Source organism: Dipteris shenzhenensis, chromosome 25 (genome assembly GCF_047967505.1).
Source record: "Dipteris shenzhenensis isolate YYH24624 ecotype China chromosome 25, Dip_SZ_1.0, whole genome shotgun sequence".
Classification (NCBI taxonomy): domain Eukaryota; kingdom Viridiplantae; phylum Streptophyta; class Polypodiopsida; order Gleicheniales; family Dipteridaceae; genus Dipteris; species Dipteris shenzhenensis.
Window position 1 is genome coordinate 21,353,728 of NC_141620.1, and position 20,840 is coordinate 21,374,567.

The 20,840-nt window shown below is 45.3% G+C and overlaps 1 protein-coding gene across 4 annotated transcripts in view; it reads left to right on the forward strand.

The window, feature by feature from the left end:
- LOC147885598 (pheophytinase, chloroplastic-like) overlaps nucleotides 1–20,840 on the forward strand; it is an 87,940-nt gene that overhangs the window by 26,333 nt on the left and 40,767 nt on the right. For all 4 annotated transcript variants that reach the window (XM_087396996.1, XM_087396992.1, XM_087396995.1 and 1 more), the window contains 3 exons: nucleotides 19,301–19,447; nucleotides 19,603–19,708; nucleotides 19,872–20,018. In XM_087396996.1, the coding sequence (XP_087253122.1) occupies nucleotides 19,301–19,447; nucleotides 19,603–19,708; nucleotides 19,872–20,018 (400 nt within the window). The remainder of the gene's footprint in view (nucleotides 1–19,300; nucleotides 19,448–19,602; nucleotides 19,709–19,871; nucleotides 20,019–20,840) is intronic.

Below are 20,840 nucleotides of genomic sequence, written 5' to 3' on the forward strand. Positions count from 1 at the left end.
ATCATAAGGTCGAATAGTGTGGGAGTCCACTGCTTCTCTCCAGATGCCGTGTAGAGAAACCCCCAGAAAGGGCGCGATCGTGATCTTTGCAAACACTCCTATAGAGCCTTGTCGGGGCTGCAAAATCAGGACAGACACCTCTAGAGCCATCGGGTATCTGTCAGGGATCTCAAGATAGTTCCACAGTCCTAGCTACCAGAACTCTCTAGGTAGAGGCTGTCCTGGACAAGGCTTGGGACCTAGAAGCTGCGAAAACGGACCTCCTGAGCTCTATTGCGTGGAGGAGGATGCACTCGGACTAGGCTGCGCCTGGGAAGAGGGACCTAAGGCCTGCTGCAAGGGAGAGGACCTGGACCCCCTTGTCTGAAGGCACGGGTCTGGAGAGGGAAGGGGGACGGATAACGGAGGGGGCGGAGGGGCTGTAGCCCTGGAGGCAGGGAGGGGAGGCTGGCAAGAAGAAGGGGGGGGATGGGCGGTGGTACGGATGATTGCAGGTTCAAGGGGAGGGGAGGGGGGACTGAGGGGGGGGGGGCTGAGGGGGGGGGGGCGGGCGGCCCCGATGGAGGGTCCATCGAGACCTGCTCAGTGGTGCTCCAAGCTCCTGCTGCGAAGGGACCCGGGTGCTCTGCTCTGCTGGCACTTGCGGCTCAGTCGGGAGATCGAAGGTCTCCTTCTCCTGCTCCATAGGGGTAACCTCTGCCATCTTCTCTTGAGGCTGGGGGATCGCCGATCGGGCTCTCTCGCGCTCTCCGACCCTAGCTCGATACCTGCGATGCTTGAGGGCTGCCTTGTTGGGCTTCTTGTTTTCAACCTTGGTCTAAGTCCCCTGAGAGGGCTCGACCCAAGGTGTTTGCGAGTGCTGCTGACGATCTGATTGCCTGGCCGATGTTGGGAAGCTCTCTGCCCCTGCCTGGGCTAAGGGGGAGCCCCCTGCTCTTGCCTAGGTTGAGGAGGATCCCTACCCTGGCCTCTCGTGCAGTCTCGAGCTAAGTATCCCATCTGTCTGCATCGGAGGCATTAGCCTGGAAGCCCAATACCTCAACTCTCTGACGTAGTTCGCCTGAGGTCTCCAGAAGGATCTTCTCAGGAAGTGTCTCAGGGGTGTCCTTAATCACTCTGAGCCTGGGGACCCCATCATCTGCGACCATTGTGGCTGTCGAGGGAGGAGGAGACTCTAGCACCGTACCAAAACGTCCTTCGATAGACTGGAGAATGGATCTATACTCCTTTGGGAGCCTCGAGAAGCGGAGCGTCACCGGGAAGAGAGATACATGGTGAGTTGTCCATGTCTGCCACTGTGAAGCCATGGTACCAAGGGAAGAGAAAGACTAGATGAGGACCAAGAAAGATAGGGCTCTGCTCCACAAGTGACAAGGTGGTCTCTGGAGAGCTCAGCTGGAGAAGGAAGACCCCTCTCCCATAGATGGTGACTTCTGGATGTGGTCATTCCCTAGGGCTAAACTCGCCTGAAGCCAATCCCGAATCTATCACCTCGAGGGAGTGAGCCCAACAATCCGGCCTACTAGGGCCCTATCTTGAAGAGCCTCCACTGCACTTTGAACGTGTTGCTTATCCTCCGGAGAGAGCAAAACCTTAACAGTATTGGGAGTCGAAGGTGCTGCCATTTGAGCCCCTCTTGCCAGACCAAGGGTCACTGTCAAGGTTGATCTTTAGAAAAAACCAATTAGCCCGCTGCTGCGTGAAAAGGAAAGCAGAACAAAGGGATACCCTCCACTACAGCCGATGGGTCATAGCAAAGTGAATAGGAGTTTTGACCCGACAAACTTCAAGACATGCTCCAGCACGTCTTCTAAGAACGAAGAGGGTGACTCTTCCTCTCTTCCCCTCATATACGCGTTTGCCGAAGGTTTTCGCTGTCGTTCCTTCCTGGATGGCAATTGGGATGAGGCTTTGGTGTTGAGTAGGAGAGTACTGCTTAAGGGGAAAGCAGCATCGTGTTGATCATTGTGAGGATCACAGCAAGCTTGAGGAGCTTCAATTCCACCGATTTTTGCATCGGTGCTTCGGAAGATGCCACAGAGGAAAGCATGATCACGCTGACGATTGAGACGATCCCCAGTTGCGTCGCTAGTTGACTTTAGGCGGAGTAATCATCGATGATGCTTGCTTTGACCGTGTTCTTGATTGAGGATCTTTAATTCCACCAATCTTGCGTCGCTGCTTGAGCAGATGCTGCAAAGGAAAAAGCAGGATCGTGCTGACGATTGTGGCGATCCCAATTGCGTCGCTAGCTAACTTCCGCGGTGGAGCGATGATGCTCGCTTTGACTGTGTTCCTGAAAGCCTCGGAGGCTCGGTCAAAGATTATACTTATTCAGTCCACGAGAGCTTCGCCCAAAGTGCACGGAGTGGTGGAGCTTGGTGCTCAAGGACGTTGATGCTTCGCGCACTGTTTGGAGATGTTACTTCGCCTCACCACAGCAGCCTTTCCCATTGTACACCATAATGGGCAGTGCCAATCCCGAATGAAAGTGCTTGCTCGACCGGTGCTCACTGCTACCTTGCCACCAACGAGCTTGCTAGAGCGTCATTCGCCAGCAACGAATGGTACCGAAGCGTAGTTAGCGTCCTCTGTCGGTTTGAGCGAAGCGGCCATGCGACGATTCTGTGTCTACTATCATGCTCCCGAGTGTCCTCCTTCCTTTACAAGTACACTTGTGGGCTACGTTGTGTTAACAAAGACATCAAAAAAAGGCCTGCAATGAGCATGGTCGGGCAAGAGCTGGAGACCGCTCTCTGAAAGACTGAACCTCAAAGCACCCTTAGGAGCCTACACGGCTCTACGTCCATCAACTGAGACAGCAGCTGGATGCACACGACGGGCTTCTCAACGACGAGATTACTTTGCAAGATTCAATATATGCTAGTCTTATGAAGGAATATAAATATTAGTAGATACATATGATTAATAAATAAGTGTATATCTAACTATCTATCCATCTATCTACCTATGTATATGTATGTAGGTATCTACCTATGTATATGTATGTATGTAGGTATCTATGTATGAATAAATATGATATTGCATATTAAGGGTTTTTCTTGGTTTTTGTAAAAAATTATGATGAAGATCGGCTGAAAGGCTGTGAAGCTGTTATTTCACAGAATCGTTGTTGATAAGATGATAGCATGCCTACACATATCATCATGCAAAGTTTTGTGGCAGCCAATCCAGTCTTATAATCTATTTGCTTCTGACATTGGTGTTAAGCATTTGACTAGTGACTCTCAGAGTAGTATACATGCTCTCAGTTGATTTCATTTCTAAGCGCAAACGTATGCTGCCATCTACCATGACTTTGCATATAGGCTCTCCTTGCCCTGGTCAAGCTGCCTAACCCCCCTCCCCTCTCTCCCCGGCCCGCCCTTTTTCCACAGCTCCCACCCTCATCCTCCTCCGCCCCTCTATCTCTTCCAGCCTCGCCCTTCCATTTACCCCCCCCCCCCCGAGCCGGCTCGAGCTTCATTAACTTGGGCGTAGGTGGTTTTTTGGTGCCCTTGCCTGCAACAACCTGTTTCTCCTTGAGGTGGATAGGGTGCCTTTTTTCAAGGCCTTCCATTTACCCCCCCCCCCCCCCAAATGGTTGGGCAAGAGCTGGAGACCGCTCTCTGAAAGACTGAACCTCAAAGCACCCTTAGGAGCCTACACGGCTCTACATCCATCAACTGAGACAGCAGCCGGATGCACACGACGGGCTTTCCAACGACGAGATTACTTTGCAAGATTCAATATATGCTAGTCTTATGAAGGAATATAAATATTAGTAGATACATATGAATTATTGGCATTATTGGCACATGTGATTGTCCCCCCCTTAGATCCATGCTCAAGTGAGCTGAATAACTTCCTGTAGGAAGTAATGTGCTTGCGCACCACTATCAAAGAACCAGGCATCAGATACATCAGAAGACTATCATGCAGGTATCATGATGCAGGTATCATGAACATCAGGATTATACTGACATGTAACAAGAAAAGCCCAATGCTGGTCTTGTGCAAAGTTAGCTGACTCATGTCTATCATCTAGACTAGGAGAACCAGATACTGCAAGACCAGACTCTTTCTTCTCTTCTCAGATGTAATTCTTTTCCTGCATTCATAAATGTCATGCCCAGGTTTCCTATAATAGTTGCATCTCTTCTTCTTCTTCTTATTCCTCGAAGAAGAAGCATCATGGGAGTTACCAGCATGTGAATGAGGGGGTTTACTATATGAAACCTTGCCTTTGCCTTTGTTTTTATGCTGGGTAGGAGAGGCTTGATCAATAGCCATAGAAGCATTGCGGTTTACATCCTCCTGAAGTAAGAGGGCAACCGGCTGGTCAAAGGAATAATGGTTGGTATTGCCACCTGACACACTCTTTCCTATTGTCACTTTCGTTCGTCGAATCATAGGCAATCACAGGCGCTGGCATCGTATTTTTCCTCCCAGCCTCACTTGTGGATTGCATGCACACAAAGATACGTAATTACATTCCTTCATGCTTATCCACAAGCCCACAATTCCCTAGATGGTTCCCTCTGCCACATGTCACCATTTACCCCTCTCTTGGGGCACAATTAAAACATTTGCCCCTTGGCATTCTTACACATTTAGGTGCACCTAGGCCTGAGCACTCAGAACCACCTAGTCGATGCCAATACACCCTCACCTAGGACCTTGGCAGTTACTTCCCTTGACCGTTTAATTTACGCACATAAAATATTACAGAAGTTGGTCCTCTAAGGGAAAATGCCCACCGATCTTTCCGAGGTCATGCTATCTCGGCTAGAGCATAACATTCCTTCCCTCTTCAAGCATCAACGTCCTCCATGATGAAATCTGGGAACACTCTGTAACTGGTATACGGATTCCCAGGTAGCTTTTGATAGAGGTAGACCATGCCATGTAACCAACACCGTGGGTATCTTCCGATTGCGTACTTGCATTGTTCCTCGGTCCAGGATTCTTGTTGGTCTGCGTCTTGCATTATCCTCTATCTCCTGAAACAAAACAACACCTTCGATTAGTGAGTCACCAGTATGCAAAAATTTCTTTAAACGAGAAACATGAAACACTGGGTGCACCTTACAACCCTGTGGCAATTCTAATTTATAGGCTACCTTGCCTATTCTTTTTAGAATTAACCATGGCCCACAATATCGAGGTGATAACTTAGCACACTCTCCTGCAGTCAAAGACTTGGAGTGCGAAGGAACTCTGAGAAAAACTTTTTCTCCTTTCTTAAATTCTCTAGCGGATCGATTTTCATCCGCATACGCCTTAGCTCTATCCATAGCTTGGCGGATGTTAGCTCTTGCAAGTGCTTGCATCTCCCGCATCTGAACCACAAAGTTTGCGGCACTAGGCACTTTCTGAAGTATTCCAACTATAGTTGGATTCGCTGGTCTATAACCATAGTTCAGCTCAAACGGTCTGAACCCTGTAGAGGAATGTTTTCTATCATTGTAGGTTAACTCTAACAATGGCAACCACTTGTCCCATGTATGTTGCCTCAATGACACATATGCTCTAACCACATCCTCTAAAATTTGGTTGATTCTTTCCGTCTGACCATTCGTTTCTAGATGATCCCCACTACTCATTCCCAACTCAGTCCTTAGTGTCTCAAATACCGCAGTCCAAAAATGACCGGTACATTTGACATCTCTGTCTGACACTATGGATTTGGGTAATCCATGTAGACGAAATATATGTCTAATAAACAAATCCGCCACTTGCGGGGCACTAACAGATTCTCTAGTTGGAATGAAGTGAGCCATCTTGGTAAGACGATCAACCACCACAAGGATAGAATCATATCCACCTTGTGTCGTAGGCAGACCTACAATAAAGTCCATGGAAATGCTCTCCCACTTACTTAGTGGTATCTCCAAGGGTTGTAAAAGTCAGGGTGGCTTCACCCGCTCTGCCTTACTTACCTGACATGAAAAACAACGTGTCACATATTCATGAATATGCTTTTTCATCTTTGGCCAAAAGAAATCTCGCTTCACGAGATTATATGTCTTCTCGACTCTTGGATGTCCCGCACATGGGCTATCATGGCATTGTCAAATGACTCTCTGCCTGAGATCATTCTGATTAGGTACTACTACCTTGCCATTTCTTTTCAGCATACCATCCCTTATGGCATATCTTGCATAAGTTTGGCCTTTTCTGGATGCCAGGTCATCCTTTTCCCCGGGTTTCAATACATGAGCTTTAGGCCAAAGGCTCTGGACGAACTCGTCCACCTTTTGAGTTTCTCTAATCTCGGTCATTAGAGCACTCTCTAACACCGTGAAACTCATGTTATGCATAATGCGTGACAACGCATCAGCAACTTTATTATCCTTCCCTCTTCGGTACCGAATCGTCAAATTAAACTCCTGCATGAGTTCTACCTACCTAGCTTGGCGGCCTCTCAAGTCAGGTTGTTTACAAAAATGTTTCAGAGTATCATGATCAACATCCACATAAAACTCTGATCTATACAAATAATGTCGCCATGTTTTCAAAGCATGGACAACAGCATACAACTCTAATTCATGAGTTGGCCAATTTTGTTAAGAGGGAGAAAGCTTCTTGCTTTCAAAGGCGACTGGCCTTCCCTCTTGGAGGAGAACTGCTCCTACCACAATGCCACTTGCATCGGTTTCCAGGAACAACGGTTTCTGGGGATCAACTATTTTTAACACTGGTCCTGTGACCACAGCTTGTTTTATGGTGTTAAAACTTTCTTGTTGATTCTGTCCCCATATAAAAGGTACTTTATCTGAGGTCAGATCAGTCAATGGCGATACTATTTCGGAATATCCTTTGATATGCCTTCGATAAAATTGGACAAATCCCAAGAATGATCGCAAAGCGGTCAGACTCTGTGGGATTGGCCAAGTCAGTATCGCAGCCACTTTCTTTGGATCCATTTCTATCCCCTCTGGAGTAATTATGAATCCTAAATATTCAAGTCTAACCATACACAGTATAGTTTTCTTCTTATTTACATAAAGACTGGCTTTCCTCAAAGTACTGAACACTATTCTTAAGTGTTCATGATGCTCAGTAATACTTTTATTGAATACTAGAATATCGTCAATAAAGTGTACTACAAACTTTCCGATATACGGACGTAGTAAATCGTTCATAAGCACGACGAATGTAGCTGGAGCATTGGTAAGTCCAAAGGGCATTACCAAAAACTCATAATGTCCAAACCTGCTTCTAAAAGCGGTTTTATGCACATCCTCGGCTCTAATACAGATCTGATGGTAGCCACACTTAAGATCTATCTTACTGAAAATTACGGCCCCATGTAATGCATCTAGCAAATCATCGATCCGAGTCATCGGAGTGATATTATTCAATGCTCTGTAATCTATACAGAGACGAAAAGTATCATCTTTCTTCTTCTTTAATATCACTGGCGAAGCAAAAGGTGAAAAACTGGGTTGAATCTGCGCTAGCTTGAGGTATTCTTCCAGTTGTCTTCGCAGCTCAGCTTCTTCTGTAAAGCTTAATCCATAGGGAGGTCTATTTACAGGTTCTGTCCCCGGGATAAGCTCAATTTTATGCTGAACATTCCGCTTTGGAGGTAACCCATAAGGTAACTCATCCCTAAAACAATCAGAGAACTTCTCCGATATCTCTTTAGCCAACTCGGCCATTTCCCCAGCTTGGGTAGCCTCAGTGCTAGCCGATGTATTGTCAATTGACTCTACTGATGTGCACCGCTTACTAACTTAGTAACAGACACACTTAACAACACAGGTACTAACCTCTGAGAAGGTCCCGCCAATTGCATCTACATATGTTCCGCATTGGGACTCTCCTACATTTCCATGTCGCATTCAGATATTATCATATTGGCCGTGCGGCAGTCTTTGTTTAGTGGACAATCTTTCCACTGATGTCGCTAAAGGCAGCCGAAGCACAATCCTTCTTTTCTAGCTTTTTCTTTTTGCTCAGGGGTCAACGAGGACTTTGACCAAGCTCGGGCTGCCATTGGAGTTACTTTTCTTTTCACCCCAACGGTGGTACTTGTCTTTGCTTGTCCCTCAACCGGCTTCACTTGCTTGGTTTGGCCACTTGGCTGCGAGACACTTGTCTTTGAAGTCCATTTCCTCTGAAATCCCCCTTTTCTCGGGTACTCATGCTGAGTCCCTGCCTGCACAAATCCACTAGATCTGCCTCTGGCATCCTCATAGTTTAGGGCTACTGCAATAGATTCATCTAATGTAGTCACATATTTAGCCCGAACTTCCATTTTAATCTTGTCGTTCAGTCCATAGATATAGTCTTTCAACTAAACCGACATAGGGAGAGGCTCTGTTATTTTCATAACACATTCCCTGAACTTGTCAGTGTACTCTGCCATCGACAAATTCCTCTGGCGAAGGTTTCTGTAAGCATCCCAAGCTCGGGACTCTTCGTCAGGTGGAAGAAAGTGTTTCTTAAATTCAGCCTTAAACCCTTCCCAGGTGGTAGGGGCAACCTAATCTTTCTGTTGCTTTATCCACCACCTATCTGCTGCCTCAATGAACAGGTGAGTGGTCTCGCGGATTTTCTTTAGATGAGATCTGATTTCACAAATGGCGAAGGTTTCTTCCCACTTGTGTAACCAAACCTCGATTGCATCAGAACTGCGCTCGGTCATCCGACTAGTGTACTTTTTCGGTTCTTAGTTGGCAATATTAGGTACCTTGACCTTCGCACGTTCCGACGAGTGTATACTGGGCTCTGGCTCTGCTGGAGCTTTGCCCTTTTCATTTCTAGATGGTCTAGCCGACAAGGCTTGCACCATCTGTCTAATTTCATTTTGACCAGCGTTCACTTGAAGCTGCTGGTTCATGATTTGTCGTAAGGCATCTTCTAGTACAGAAATCCTACCCACCAGAGTAGGTGTTGTGTGATGGGACACTTGTCTCTTGATGGCCGTCCGTGCCACCCTGCGCTTCCTTCATACAAAACTCCTCGTCCAGCCTGAAGCTCTGATACCAAATGACACACTCTTTCCTATTCTCACTTTCGTTCGTCGAATCACAGGCAATCACAGGCGCTGGCATCGTATTTTTCCTCCTAGCCTCACTTGTGGATTGCATGCACACAAAGATACGTAATTACATTCCTTCATGCTTATCCACAAGCCCACAATTCCTTAGATGGTTCCCTCTGCCACATGTCATCATTTTAGACCTTTAGCTTGGTACACCATTTACCCCTCTCTTGGGGCACAATTAAAACATTTGTCCCTTGGCATTCTTACACATTTAGGTGCACCTAGGCCTAAGCACTCAGAACCACCTATTCGATGCCAATACACCCTCACCTAGGACCTTGGTAGTTACTTCCCTTGACCATTTAATTTACGCACATAAAATATTACAGAGGTCGGTCCTCTAAGGGAAAATGCCCACCGATCTTTCCGAGGTCATGCTATCTCGGCTAGAGCATAACACCACCTGCAACCAATCTCAATGTAGTAGCAAAGCCCTGATCAGAGTCAGGAAACCCATCGAAACAAGTTGAGAATTAGGCACACCTCATCAATGTTAGCCAACTGCTCTTTCAAATCCTTCACACTGGTAAGTTAGGCATCCATATTACCACCCTCTTCAAGCTTCAAGTCCTTTAATTGCTTGTCGAGATAGGCAACCCTCGCCTCATTCCGCACTCGATATAAAGATGCAAGTTGATCCCACGCTTGCTTTGGTGTTTTGCAAGACCGGATATGAGGGATAATGACCCTTTTAATTGAAAGAGCAATCAAGGCATGTGCTTTGGCATCACGACCATCCCACTGAATCTGCTCCTGTGTAGGAGGCAAAGTACCTGTATTAGACGATGCAGTTGCTCCAGAAGTAGCATTAGACCCATCACCAGATTAACCTGAAGCAGTACTTGTAGTACCACAAGCAGTAGATGTAGCACCAAAAGCAGCATTACGAGTAGGCTTGACCGCAACGCTTGAAACAATGTTCCACAAATTCTTGGCAACCAAAACATGCACCATCATGTATGCCCACGTGGGGTAATTTATGCCATCAAGCTTGTCCTCATCCCCAAGCATCCCAAACAAATCATCCTTGCTGCTAGTCATGGTGTTGAATTTCAAGACAAAAGCACCAAATGGCAAAGCAAATGAGAGGAGGCAACCTCTCAAAATCAAGTGGCAACATTCTCCTCAAGCTTCAAAGTTTTTCATTGCAAAAGACTCTGCTGTCTCAAGGTGTACCTGCTGCAAAAAACTCCTTAAAAGGCAACACGAGGCTTTCCCACAATGCAAATGAAGCAAAGAAAGGCATGTTTTGGGAAAATTGAAAAGAACCAATGCAAATGAGGCTTACCCAATGATGTAGCCCAAAAGTACAGTAGGGAAAAGGCTCCAAATGTGAGCAGAGGGATTCATCCTTGAAGGAGAGGTGAAAAGAACAGCAAATGGCAGTGAGAGATGCCAAGAGAACGCTGGAAATTAGAGTTACAGCAAGAGAAAGTGCTCCCACGAGGAGGAGAACACTTTGAAATGAGAGAATGGTGATCCAATGAAGGGGAACTCACAGCCCGAGGCAAGGGGACTAACAAATGAGAAGGAAAGGGCTCAAGGAGAGGCCTCTGGATCATTGCAGCAAGCTCTAAAAGTCTCCAAAGACCTTGCTTGGAAACTCTCCGTACAGATGGTACAGAAATCTGTACTAGTCGAACTCTCAATAAATGTGTCCAGTACAACATTTATGATGCCTCTTACAGGTCTGTACAGGTCTACGTCAGCATTTATTGCACTGTACTAGTCTCCGCACAGTCCGTACAACGTCATAAATGCAGGTGAATCTGTTCCGTACAGCACGTATAGCATTAAATGATGTTCTGACAGGTCCGTATAGTCCTTACGGCTGTACGGAACCACACGTGTGAAGCCGGTGGAGTAGAAAATGAACCGAAATGGGTCTCTCTTCGCAACGGGTGCTCCAAAATGCAATCTTCACATGCCAAATGCGAAGTTCTTGCGATAGAAGAGCTTGGAGAGGCCATAGACGCTGACGGGTGTGTATAAAACCAGAGGACCAGCAAGAATGAGAGGTGAAGAGGCTGCCAAACAGCTTGAACAAGCTGCCAATGGCTGAGGGAATGGATCCCCAACCTGCTGTGATACAATTGTAGGCTATGGCAAGCAATGGAAGCTCAAAATGAAGGAGAGAAGACAAAAAACGAGATGCTATAAAGAGCATGCTTTGTAGGCATATGCATTTTGGGAAGATCAACAACCATACCCTCCTTATATAACTTCACTAGGGCTCCAAAATTGAGGTGTCCAAACCTCTCATGCCACAAATGGGTATCTGCCATGGTAGAATCAAGAGCAAAGGCATGTGCATCTGCAAGTGCAGCATCATCATCCAAACATCTGTCATAAGCATCAAGTCTATAAAGACCTCTAGTCAATGTGCCAGTCAAGACCATGGTAAAGGCATGTGTAGCATCATACACTGCACACCTAACACCATAAAAAAGAACTTGAAAGCCACATGTAGCAATGGCTGAAATAGAAAAGAGGGTCTTACGAATGCCTGGAACATAAAGCACATGCTCTAGAGTAACAATACCACCAGACATAAGTAAGAGCAACTTGCCTACTACCTTTCACGGTATATGATGCATTATTGGCACATGTGACACTGCCTCCCTGAGATGTATGCTCTAATGAGCTGAATTACTTCCGGCAAGAAGTGATGTGCTTGCTAGCACCACTATCAAAGAACCAAACATCATGAACATCTGAAACTGCCATACAAGCATCATGAACATTTGGATTATATTGACATGTAACCAAGAAAGCCCAATGCTGGTCTTGTGCGAAATTAGCAGACTCATGTCGATCTTCTGCACTAGAAGAACCAAATACTGCAAGACCAGACTCTTTCTTCTTCTTTTCAGATGCAATGCGCTTCCTGCATTTAGAAATATCATGCCTAGGTTTCCTGCAATAATTACATCTCTTCTTTTTGTTATCCCCTGAAGAAGAGGCACCATGTGAATGATCGGCATGGGAATGAGAGGGTTTTCCAGCTGAAACCTTGCCTTTACCTTTGTGTTTGTGATGGGCAGAAAATGCTTGATCACTAGCCATAGAAGCATTGCGATTTGCACGACTTTGCTCCTCTTGAAGAAGAAGAGCAACCAGTTGGTCAAATGAGAAATGATTGGCATCACCCCCTGCAACCAACCTCAATTTAGTAGCAAAGCCTTGATATGAATCAGGAAACCCATCAAGGGTATTAGAAACAAGCTAAGAATCAGGCATAATCTCATCAATGTTGGCCAACTGCTCTTTCAAATCCTTCACATTAGTGAGATAGGCATCCATGTTACCACTCTCTTCAAGCTTCAAGTCTTTCAATTGCTTGCAGAGATAGGCAACCCTCGCCTCATTCCGCACCTGATAAAGATACAAGTTGATCCCATGCTTGCTTAGCTGTCTTGCAAGACCGGATATGAGGAATAATAACTTGTTTCACTGAAAGAGTGGGCTGGCTGTTCGGACACCCGTGTGTCACATAGTGGCAAATGTTTCATGCTTGGTACTTCATGCATTTCTTGGTTTAGCAAGAAGCACACTATAGTTGCTACTTCTAGCTGTGAGATTGAGTACAGAGCATCTTTTACAGCTACAGTGGAGTGTATTTGGCTCTGGAAGTTACCTGTAGATCTTCATGCATGTCAGACTAATCTTACCGTCATCTTCACTGATAGTCAGAGTGCTTTGACTGTTGCAAGGAATCGTGTTTTCCATGCTCGCACAAAGTATATTGAGGTTCACTATCATTGTGTTAGCAACAGATTATCAGTAGTAGGTGATGTTCAGTTGTCTTACGTCCCTACTCAAGACTAACTTGGCAAATATTTTTATGAAGGCTCTTCCTCGACCTAAGTTTGAAGCTTTTCGGCAAGCTTTAAACTTAGTACCTTTTTTGACTTGATCTGTTGTACTCTGTACAATCATAGGTTGCTATATTCTTACAGGATGAACATGTGCAACCATGACATTAGATATTCAGGTATTGTGAGATGTGTCCAGGATACTTCAGCCTATACCATGGAGAGGGGTTTGTAGGCCATTCTATGGGCTATCAATAGGTGCCACTCATTCCTTAGTATGTGCCTTGTAGGCCTAGTTACAGTTAGGTAGGCTAGTTGGTACAGTTAGTACATATACCACTTAGGTGAGGGCACTTTTTCCTAGGGTTTTGTTATATTGGCTCTCTCTTGAGCCTTCACTCAGTTTTGCAGCAATTTATTATAGCATCTCGTTTTTTGTCTTCTCTCCTTCATTTTGAGCTTCCATTGCTTCTATCTTAAAGGTAGTGGATCCCAATGAACCTTTCGTGGTTGAAACAGATGCCAGTGACTTTACTGTTGGGGCGGTTCTTTTACAAAAGAGTCGACCAGTGGCTTTTGAAAGCAAACCGTGCCTAACGAAATTACTCGGCATATGAGAAGGAACTATATGCTGTAGACTACACTTTTTGAAGAAATGGAGGCACTATTTGTATGGTGCCAAATTTGAGATCATTTTTTTATCAAGAAAGCATTAAGTGGATTTGCAATCAGCCAGAGCTTAAATGTAGAAAAGCTAGATGGGTTGAAATAATGCAAGAGTTTGATATCCAATTGACATATCGGAAGGGGAAGTTCAATGTGATCGCAGACTCCCAAGATAAATGCCAATTGCTAATGAATTGAGTTTTACTCAATTTCATAATGATTTCTCGGAGTTCTTAAAAGAAAAATGTGAGTTTGATCCTCACTTTTCTGAAATATGGAAAGCAATTAAGAATAGCGATCCAACAATTTGAGGAGTTTCCACTGAGGAGTCACATGGAAATGGTGACACACCACATGTTGGTGATAAAGGACTCAAATGAAGAAAATATACTATTAAAGATGGCTACGTGCCTACAAGGATAGAGTATGTGTCCCAGATAATAAGGACATTAGGCGCTAAATTCTTTTTGAGTGTCATGATAGTTCGAGTGCTGGACACCCAGGAATTCCGAAGACATATGTGCTTTTGAAGAGGTAATTCTTTTGGTTTGGAATTGATAAGGACGTCCAAGACTATGTACTGAAGCAGGTCAATAAGATTGAACTCCTTAAGGTAGGAGGTCTCCTACACCCATTGGAGATTCCATCTGGCAAATGGGAAAGCATCTCCATGGATTTTATTATTGGAGTACCTAAGACACAGAGGGAGCACGATTTTGTGTGGGTAATTGTGGATCGATTGTACCAGGATAGCTCACTTTATTCCAACCAATGAAGAGGTTAAGACTCCAGATTTAGCTACGCTATCTATGGAGCATATTTATTGTATGGATTACCAGCCGGTATTGTTAGTGACCGGGATAGCAAATTTAATAGACATTTTTGAAGGGCTGTGTTTATGAGGTTGGAAACTTCTTTGAATATGAGCACTGCGGATCATCCACAGTGTCAAATTGAAAGGGTCAATCATGTCATTGAGGATTTGCTTCGAGCATATGTAAGTAAACGGTAAACTGTAGGAGGACTATAATGAAGGAATTGGGACACCTTGTACTCCCCTTTTGAAATTATATTGGAAACAATATTTACCATATTAGAATTTGCATATAGCAGTGCTAAACATTTAGCTACAAGTTTTAGTCCATTCATAATGATGTATGGATTTCAACCTAGAGTCCCAATTGCAGTGAGACTTAAAAAAGAGAAGGTTCAAGCGGCCAAAGACTTTCTCGAGACTATAAATCAAATGCTTAAGTTAGCTAAAGCTAGCATCAGAAGAGCTCAGGATAGAGCAAGAAGTTATGCAAACCCCCACTGTAGAAGGTTGGAGTTTGAAGTAAATGAGAAAGTCTATGTGAGGGTACCTAAATCTTCTAAAGACAGGTAAATGTTCTAAGTTGTCTCCTAGGTATTGTGGACCTTTCACAATACTTAAGAGAATTGGAGAACTTGCTTATAAATTAGCCTTACCAGAGGGATGTAGAGTACATCCAGTTTTTCATGTGATTAGGCTAAAAAGAAAGTTAGGAGATGATGATAATCTCATTGGAAATCAAGTCCTAGTTGAACTCATTGAACCTACTAGTTTATCACATAATCTCATTGGAAATGAAGTCCTAGTTGAACTCATTCAGCCTACTAGTTTACCACATGAACCAAAAATTTTTTTAGACAAACAAGAAAAAAGAACACGACATACAATATGGCAAGAATGTCTGGTTAAGTGAAAAAATAGACCTGAAGAGAGTTCAACATGGGAAAGGATAAGGAATCTCCAGAGGAGGTTTCCCAATTTGTTTTTGAGGACATAAACCATTCTTAAGGAGAAGAGAATGTTATGGCGACCATAATAGCAGAAGCCTATTGCTCAATTATGGCGAGGAGGGACACCAGAGGGTTTGGCAGTGTTTGCATAATTGGTGGTCTTAGATGGTTAAGGTCTAGGATTAATCCTAAGCTTTATTGGAAGCCATGTTGAGAGGGCTTTAATGTAAGGGTCCTAATGAACATGTGGCACCAATTGAGCAAGCTAAGTGGCAAGCACTAGGCATGGGGGAGGGTTTTGGAGAAAGCTCCAACCAAGAAGAACATTGAGGACTCGTGGAGAGTAGAGAGAGAGAGAAACAAAGACGGGAGCTTGCCAGGACCCGTGGCTGGGTGGAAACTTTGCTAGAGAACCCTCTTGTTGTATCACATTCAATGAGGCAAGGCTGCCTCCAGCTCCATTTCTTTTCCTCTTTGTGGTCAAGGCTTTAGGCTATTTTGCACTCCTAGACGGCTGGCCTCATTGGAATGTGCTTATTGATCCATTAGGAGGACGAGCTTGTAGATTCAGAGTTTGCTGATGACATGACCCTTTTTGTGTAGGGCACAAACGACAAAGAGACATGAGGGAGTCTAGGGTTCCCTTGAGGTTTATTGCCAGGCATCTGGAGCCAGGATCAACTAATCCAATCAGTTAGCTTCCTTGCAGCAACGACTGAGGAGGTTTAGGAGTCCATGGACTAGGGAGCCGCTCTTGGATCCCACGAGTTTAGACAACAAGGTACTGAGGTGGGCAGTGACATTTCAGCAAAGCGGTAGATTGCTCCCATGCTAGAGACTGTGTGGTATAAGCGTTTGTATTGGAGCTTAGCCAAACTCTCCCTAGAGGGGTTGTGGCCAACAAGGTCCTCTTAGCCATGGCCTAGTACATAGTGTTGTGCTGGTGTTTTCATAGAGGATGCATGGGAAAGCTTAGGTGCTTGGTGCAAAACTTTTTTGTGGGTGGGATAGGATGGCACGAGGAATAGTAGGGCTAGGGTTGCATGGGAGATGGTGGTCTTGTCCTTAGCAGAGGAACGACCTGCCATCATTGACCCAGTGATGCATTAAAGAGCCTTTTTGGGCAAGCTAGTAGTGCATGGAGTTTGGAGCCCTGGAAGCGCTTGCTTTAGTGAATGGCTTCTTAGGAACACCCTCGACACAAGCGGTCAGTGGCAGCAGTCTCATTGGTGGATCTTGTCAAAGGTCCCCCTCATTGGGTATGGCTCACCCTTGAGGAGGAGTCTACATAGGATGTGGCCATGGCCGTCTGATGGACTCATTTGGGCCAGCCCTCAATGCCCAAAGGAGTTTAAGCGCTAGCCCCTTCTTTGGCATTTGGATGTTCGAGATTAGGAGGGTCGCATGCTAGGACAACGGAGGAATATCAGCCGGGCACAATGAGATAGTGGCCCAGGCAGGTCTTTTGAAGCTTGGAGTCATCTTCCCATTGAGGTAGAGGCATGGGCGAGAGCCCTCTCCCACCTAAGGGGGGTAGGCATGCGGATGCTAGAGATAGGCTCCTCCATTACTAGGTCTTAGAAGGATGGACTTTACAGACAGTCAATTCTTCCACGTTGGTATGGGTATTCTGCGGATAGGGGTGCCCATGAGGATCCAGTATCTGCCCCGAGCGCTTGGATCCTTTCACTCTTGGTAATATAGAGTGGAGGCGGGGGCCTTCTTCAACCAATGTCTGATGGAGGTCAGAGTTGGATGGGACGCTAGACTCGCTATGGCAGAGAATTAGGGTAGTGGGCCGCTTTGGAAAGGATTAAGCCATTGACCGAGGGGCAGTCACTTTAGAGTTGGATAGGTCATGGTGGTGCCTCTGGCTGTGGGAAGGCCATCCTCTTCTTGAGATACAATGGGATCCACGTGAGTGGTTTGGCCATCTAGAGCAAGGCATCAGTGTGTGGAGGTGCCATTTTTCTTGTACACAATACTCATCGTTCGTCGCCTCTAGCTAGAGATGGCTGCTTGGACCTTTTAAACAGAGCAACATTGGATTGAGTAGCAAGTGCCCCAAGAGGTCATCTTTAATTTTTGATCACACTGGTGGACTAGCCACCAGCTAGGGAAGATTACATACTTCTTGTCACAGAGACGTGAATTTCATGTGCATCTAAACTGATGGCTACACCCGTGGATATTTTGGCCGCGAGGGATTGGCCTGGAGGTAGCGTTTACTTCCTAGAATTCCCTACTGGCCGCGGGGACTAGCCTAGAGGAAGCGTCAACTTCCTAGAAGTCCCTAGTTTGATTTCTAGAGCACCCACTAGGCCCAAGTGTTGGTCTAAAAGTTGGGCCCAAGGAAAACCAATGTTTCATTGGTTGGAGAGGGTTAGGACTTTAATGTGGGGACAAACCAATGTTCCATTGGTTTGGAAGGGTTAGAGCATGAATGAGGAGCCAAGTGGCCATATCTCATGCATGCACTCTTTCCCCCCTCCAACCTTTTTTTTGCTTTGGCTTTTTTGAAGAGACGCACAGGATGGCGAGTTGATTTTTCCCGCCATTTCTACACCCCTGGAAGCCTGGATAGAGAGGTGCAAGATAGAGCTTACCCCTCTGCCATGGACAACTGGTATGGATTTGAGTACTTGGAGGGCTAAATTCGGAGCTTGTATGAGAAAGTTATGTCAATTTTTGGGCAAAGATATAAAATTTACAGTTGTAAATATTAGCCCAGGCAACTTGGGGAAGGCTCCAAATTTGCCCTTGGGTTAATATTCACCCCTATTTTTTTCCTTGCTTGCTTGGCAATTGGGTGCTAGTGGGTGCACTGGAATTGGATGCATTTTTGAAGCCAAGTGCTGGCTTATGCAGTGGTCTGCTAGTGTAGTAGAGTGCAAGGGTGAGCTCTTGGTGTAAGAGCACTATTCTCCATTGCCCAAGGAATTAAATAAATACTGAAAGGGGCGCCAAGGTATTTGGGCCGAGTGTGGTGTCTCATGTTTGGTTTCATTGAGCAGGGGCACTCTAGCCTCCATCCAGTTTTTTTTTCAAAGTTGTTTCTAAGTGGTTTTATGCTTAATGAAGTGGTTGAAAGATATGTAATGTCGCTGTAAATGACGTGGTTGCTAAGTTAGTTACAATTTACTGCCCTTTAGTTAACTGAAAGCCGGTTTCACTTCTTATGGATTGTTGCCCATGGGGATCTTTCCATTGGCCCATTGTTGGAGCAAGTGCACGTGGATTCTCGGAAGGTGCCACCACTGCATTGATGGAGACCTTGAGACTGTCTCTGAAGCTGCCCCACAGCACAGAGGATTTGGAAGGGGCCCCTTAGCATAGTGGCTCGGATGTAGAGGTTGTAGCTGGGCTTTACCTGGTGGTTGGCAGAGTGGGCCACGCCTTCTCCATTGACATGATCATCTTAGCTTATAGAATCTAGGGATAGAAGGTCTTCCGGACCGAGGTACAGAATGCGACTCCCCATTCTCGGTAGCATCCCAGAGAAAATAACTTTCTGTTAATGCTTGAGAAACCAACTATACAAATCAATAGTCCGGGTGGGAAACAAAGAGAAAAACTAGCTGTCAACCAGTATGTTTTCACAGAACCAAGATCACTGCCTAGGGAATTTCCAAAACTAGAGCCAACAACACATACAGCGACTACCTCGCTCTGCACATACATGCTTGCCTCTCAGCAATCGCCCTAGATCTTCATGTCTCGTGCTCTCATATGGCACGCAAAGTGTGGATGGTATCCTACCAAATGGCAACGAGGGTAGCAGCCCGAGGAACCTGGTGACCTCCCATCACCAAGCTGCAGTGAGTGATCCAAATGCTCCAACTAGTGATGCTGGAAACCATAATCCAAACATTGTCCTCTGGAGAAGAAACAAGGAGAGAGAGAGAGAGTATTCCCAACATTTTGTCTCATGTGAAACCTTTCTTGCTTTCACTTGCATGGAGTTCTTTGCTAAACTCTTGTGTGGATGAGTTTTCAGGTGGGAATGCTGGCCATTTCGCAAAGTTGATTCCTTATCTTACCGACAATTACAGGGTGTATGCTATTGATCTATTGGGATTTGGGGCTTCAGACAAGCCTCAGGATGCAAACTATGGCCCAGAGCTATGGGCAGAGCTCCTTTGTGGTAGTCCCCCTTTTTTTTACTAGAGTGGTGAAAAGGGTCCTCAGTATGGTTGAATTCAGAGCTTTTTGGTTTTTCCCCTACATATCATAGGCATATAGTTCTAGTAGTATGCTAGTAATCACAAGCTCCTTTGACAACTTTTGGGGATTTGGCAGACTTTGCAAAGGAGTTTGCAGAGGAAGGGGCAGTGTTGATTGGAAATTCTATTGGGTCTCTCACATCTTTAGCAGCTGCAGCAATTGGTGGAGAGAGATTATTTAGGTAGTATTATGTCTTACACAAAGGGTCAAAATATTTGAATGACTTCTTGTAAAGAAGCATTACAGTTTCTCCTAAATATTGCTAGGTCAATTATGAGAATTGAATGTATGAACTATCCTGTAAAAACAATGCAAAAATCAATGATATGGCTGTTTTCCTCCAGAGGCCTTGTGCTTCTAAACTGTGCAGGTGCCATGAACAGGAAAGGTTTAAGCCAAGATGATCCACTTATTCGTTTGCTATCACCAATATTTGTTGCCATTGAGTATCTTTTGCAGAGGCCTCGTATCGCAAATTTCCTTTTTGACAGGTAAGAAAAAGTGTTTTGCATGCATAGTGGCTTCTTTTAATTCATTTTTCTTTTCCTGTGTGCAAGACCTTTACTATAGATCTTTCGATTGAGTAATGGGGGATTCACACTATGCCGCCTGTTATTGCTTATACTACTTGTAGAATTGAAAGTGAGGGGCCTAAACAGGATCTTAGAACTATTTGTGTACAACCTTCTCAACCGTGGATGACTTTGTAGTTACAATGCTCTCGCATCGGAGGGGGAAGTCCATTCTCCGAGTGAGATTTTGCAAAGAGAGATTCTTTCTAGTGATGCTCGTCACATGTGTGAAGTTGTTGCCTATAATTGCTGCCGTGCTCTAAGCTTTACGAGTGCAGGAATCGTCATGAGTCACCTAGAAGCATAAACATATCTATTTTATCAGCCACACTCTATACTTCATAGCCCGCATCAAGGGGGTGGTCCCCACCTGTTCTCGACACTTGACACCCCATGTGGTCTCAACTATGATCTGAAGAGAACTGCCACACCTCCAAAGACCCATACCTCGCTGTCTCTCCTCATCTCTCTCTTGGTGGGCTGACTCCCAAGTATACCCTGTCACTGTGGGCAGCCCCCTATCTGGGCTCTCATGTGTCTCCATATAGAAAATCACATCTCTATCGGTGTAGGTCTCTGAGAAACTCTTGGGTCAAACCAAAGGGTACCATTAGAATTCCACACTACCATACTCAGCTTATGTTGTATTCTCATCCCATGAGTTAGACACCGCCTTGCCCACTCTCCAAGCTCTCTCACATGTGAGATTGATTCATGCCGATTTTGGTGAACAAGGCTTCC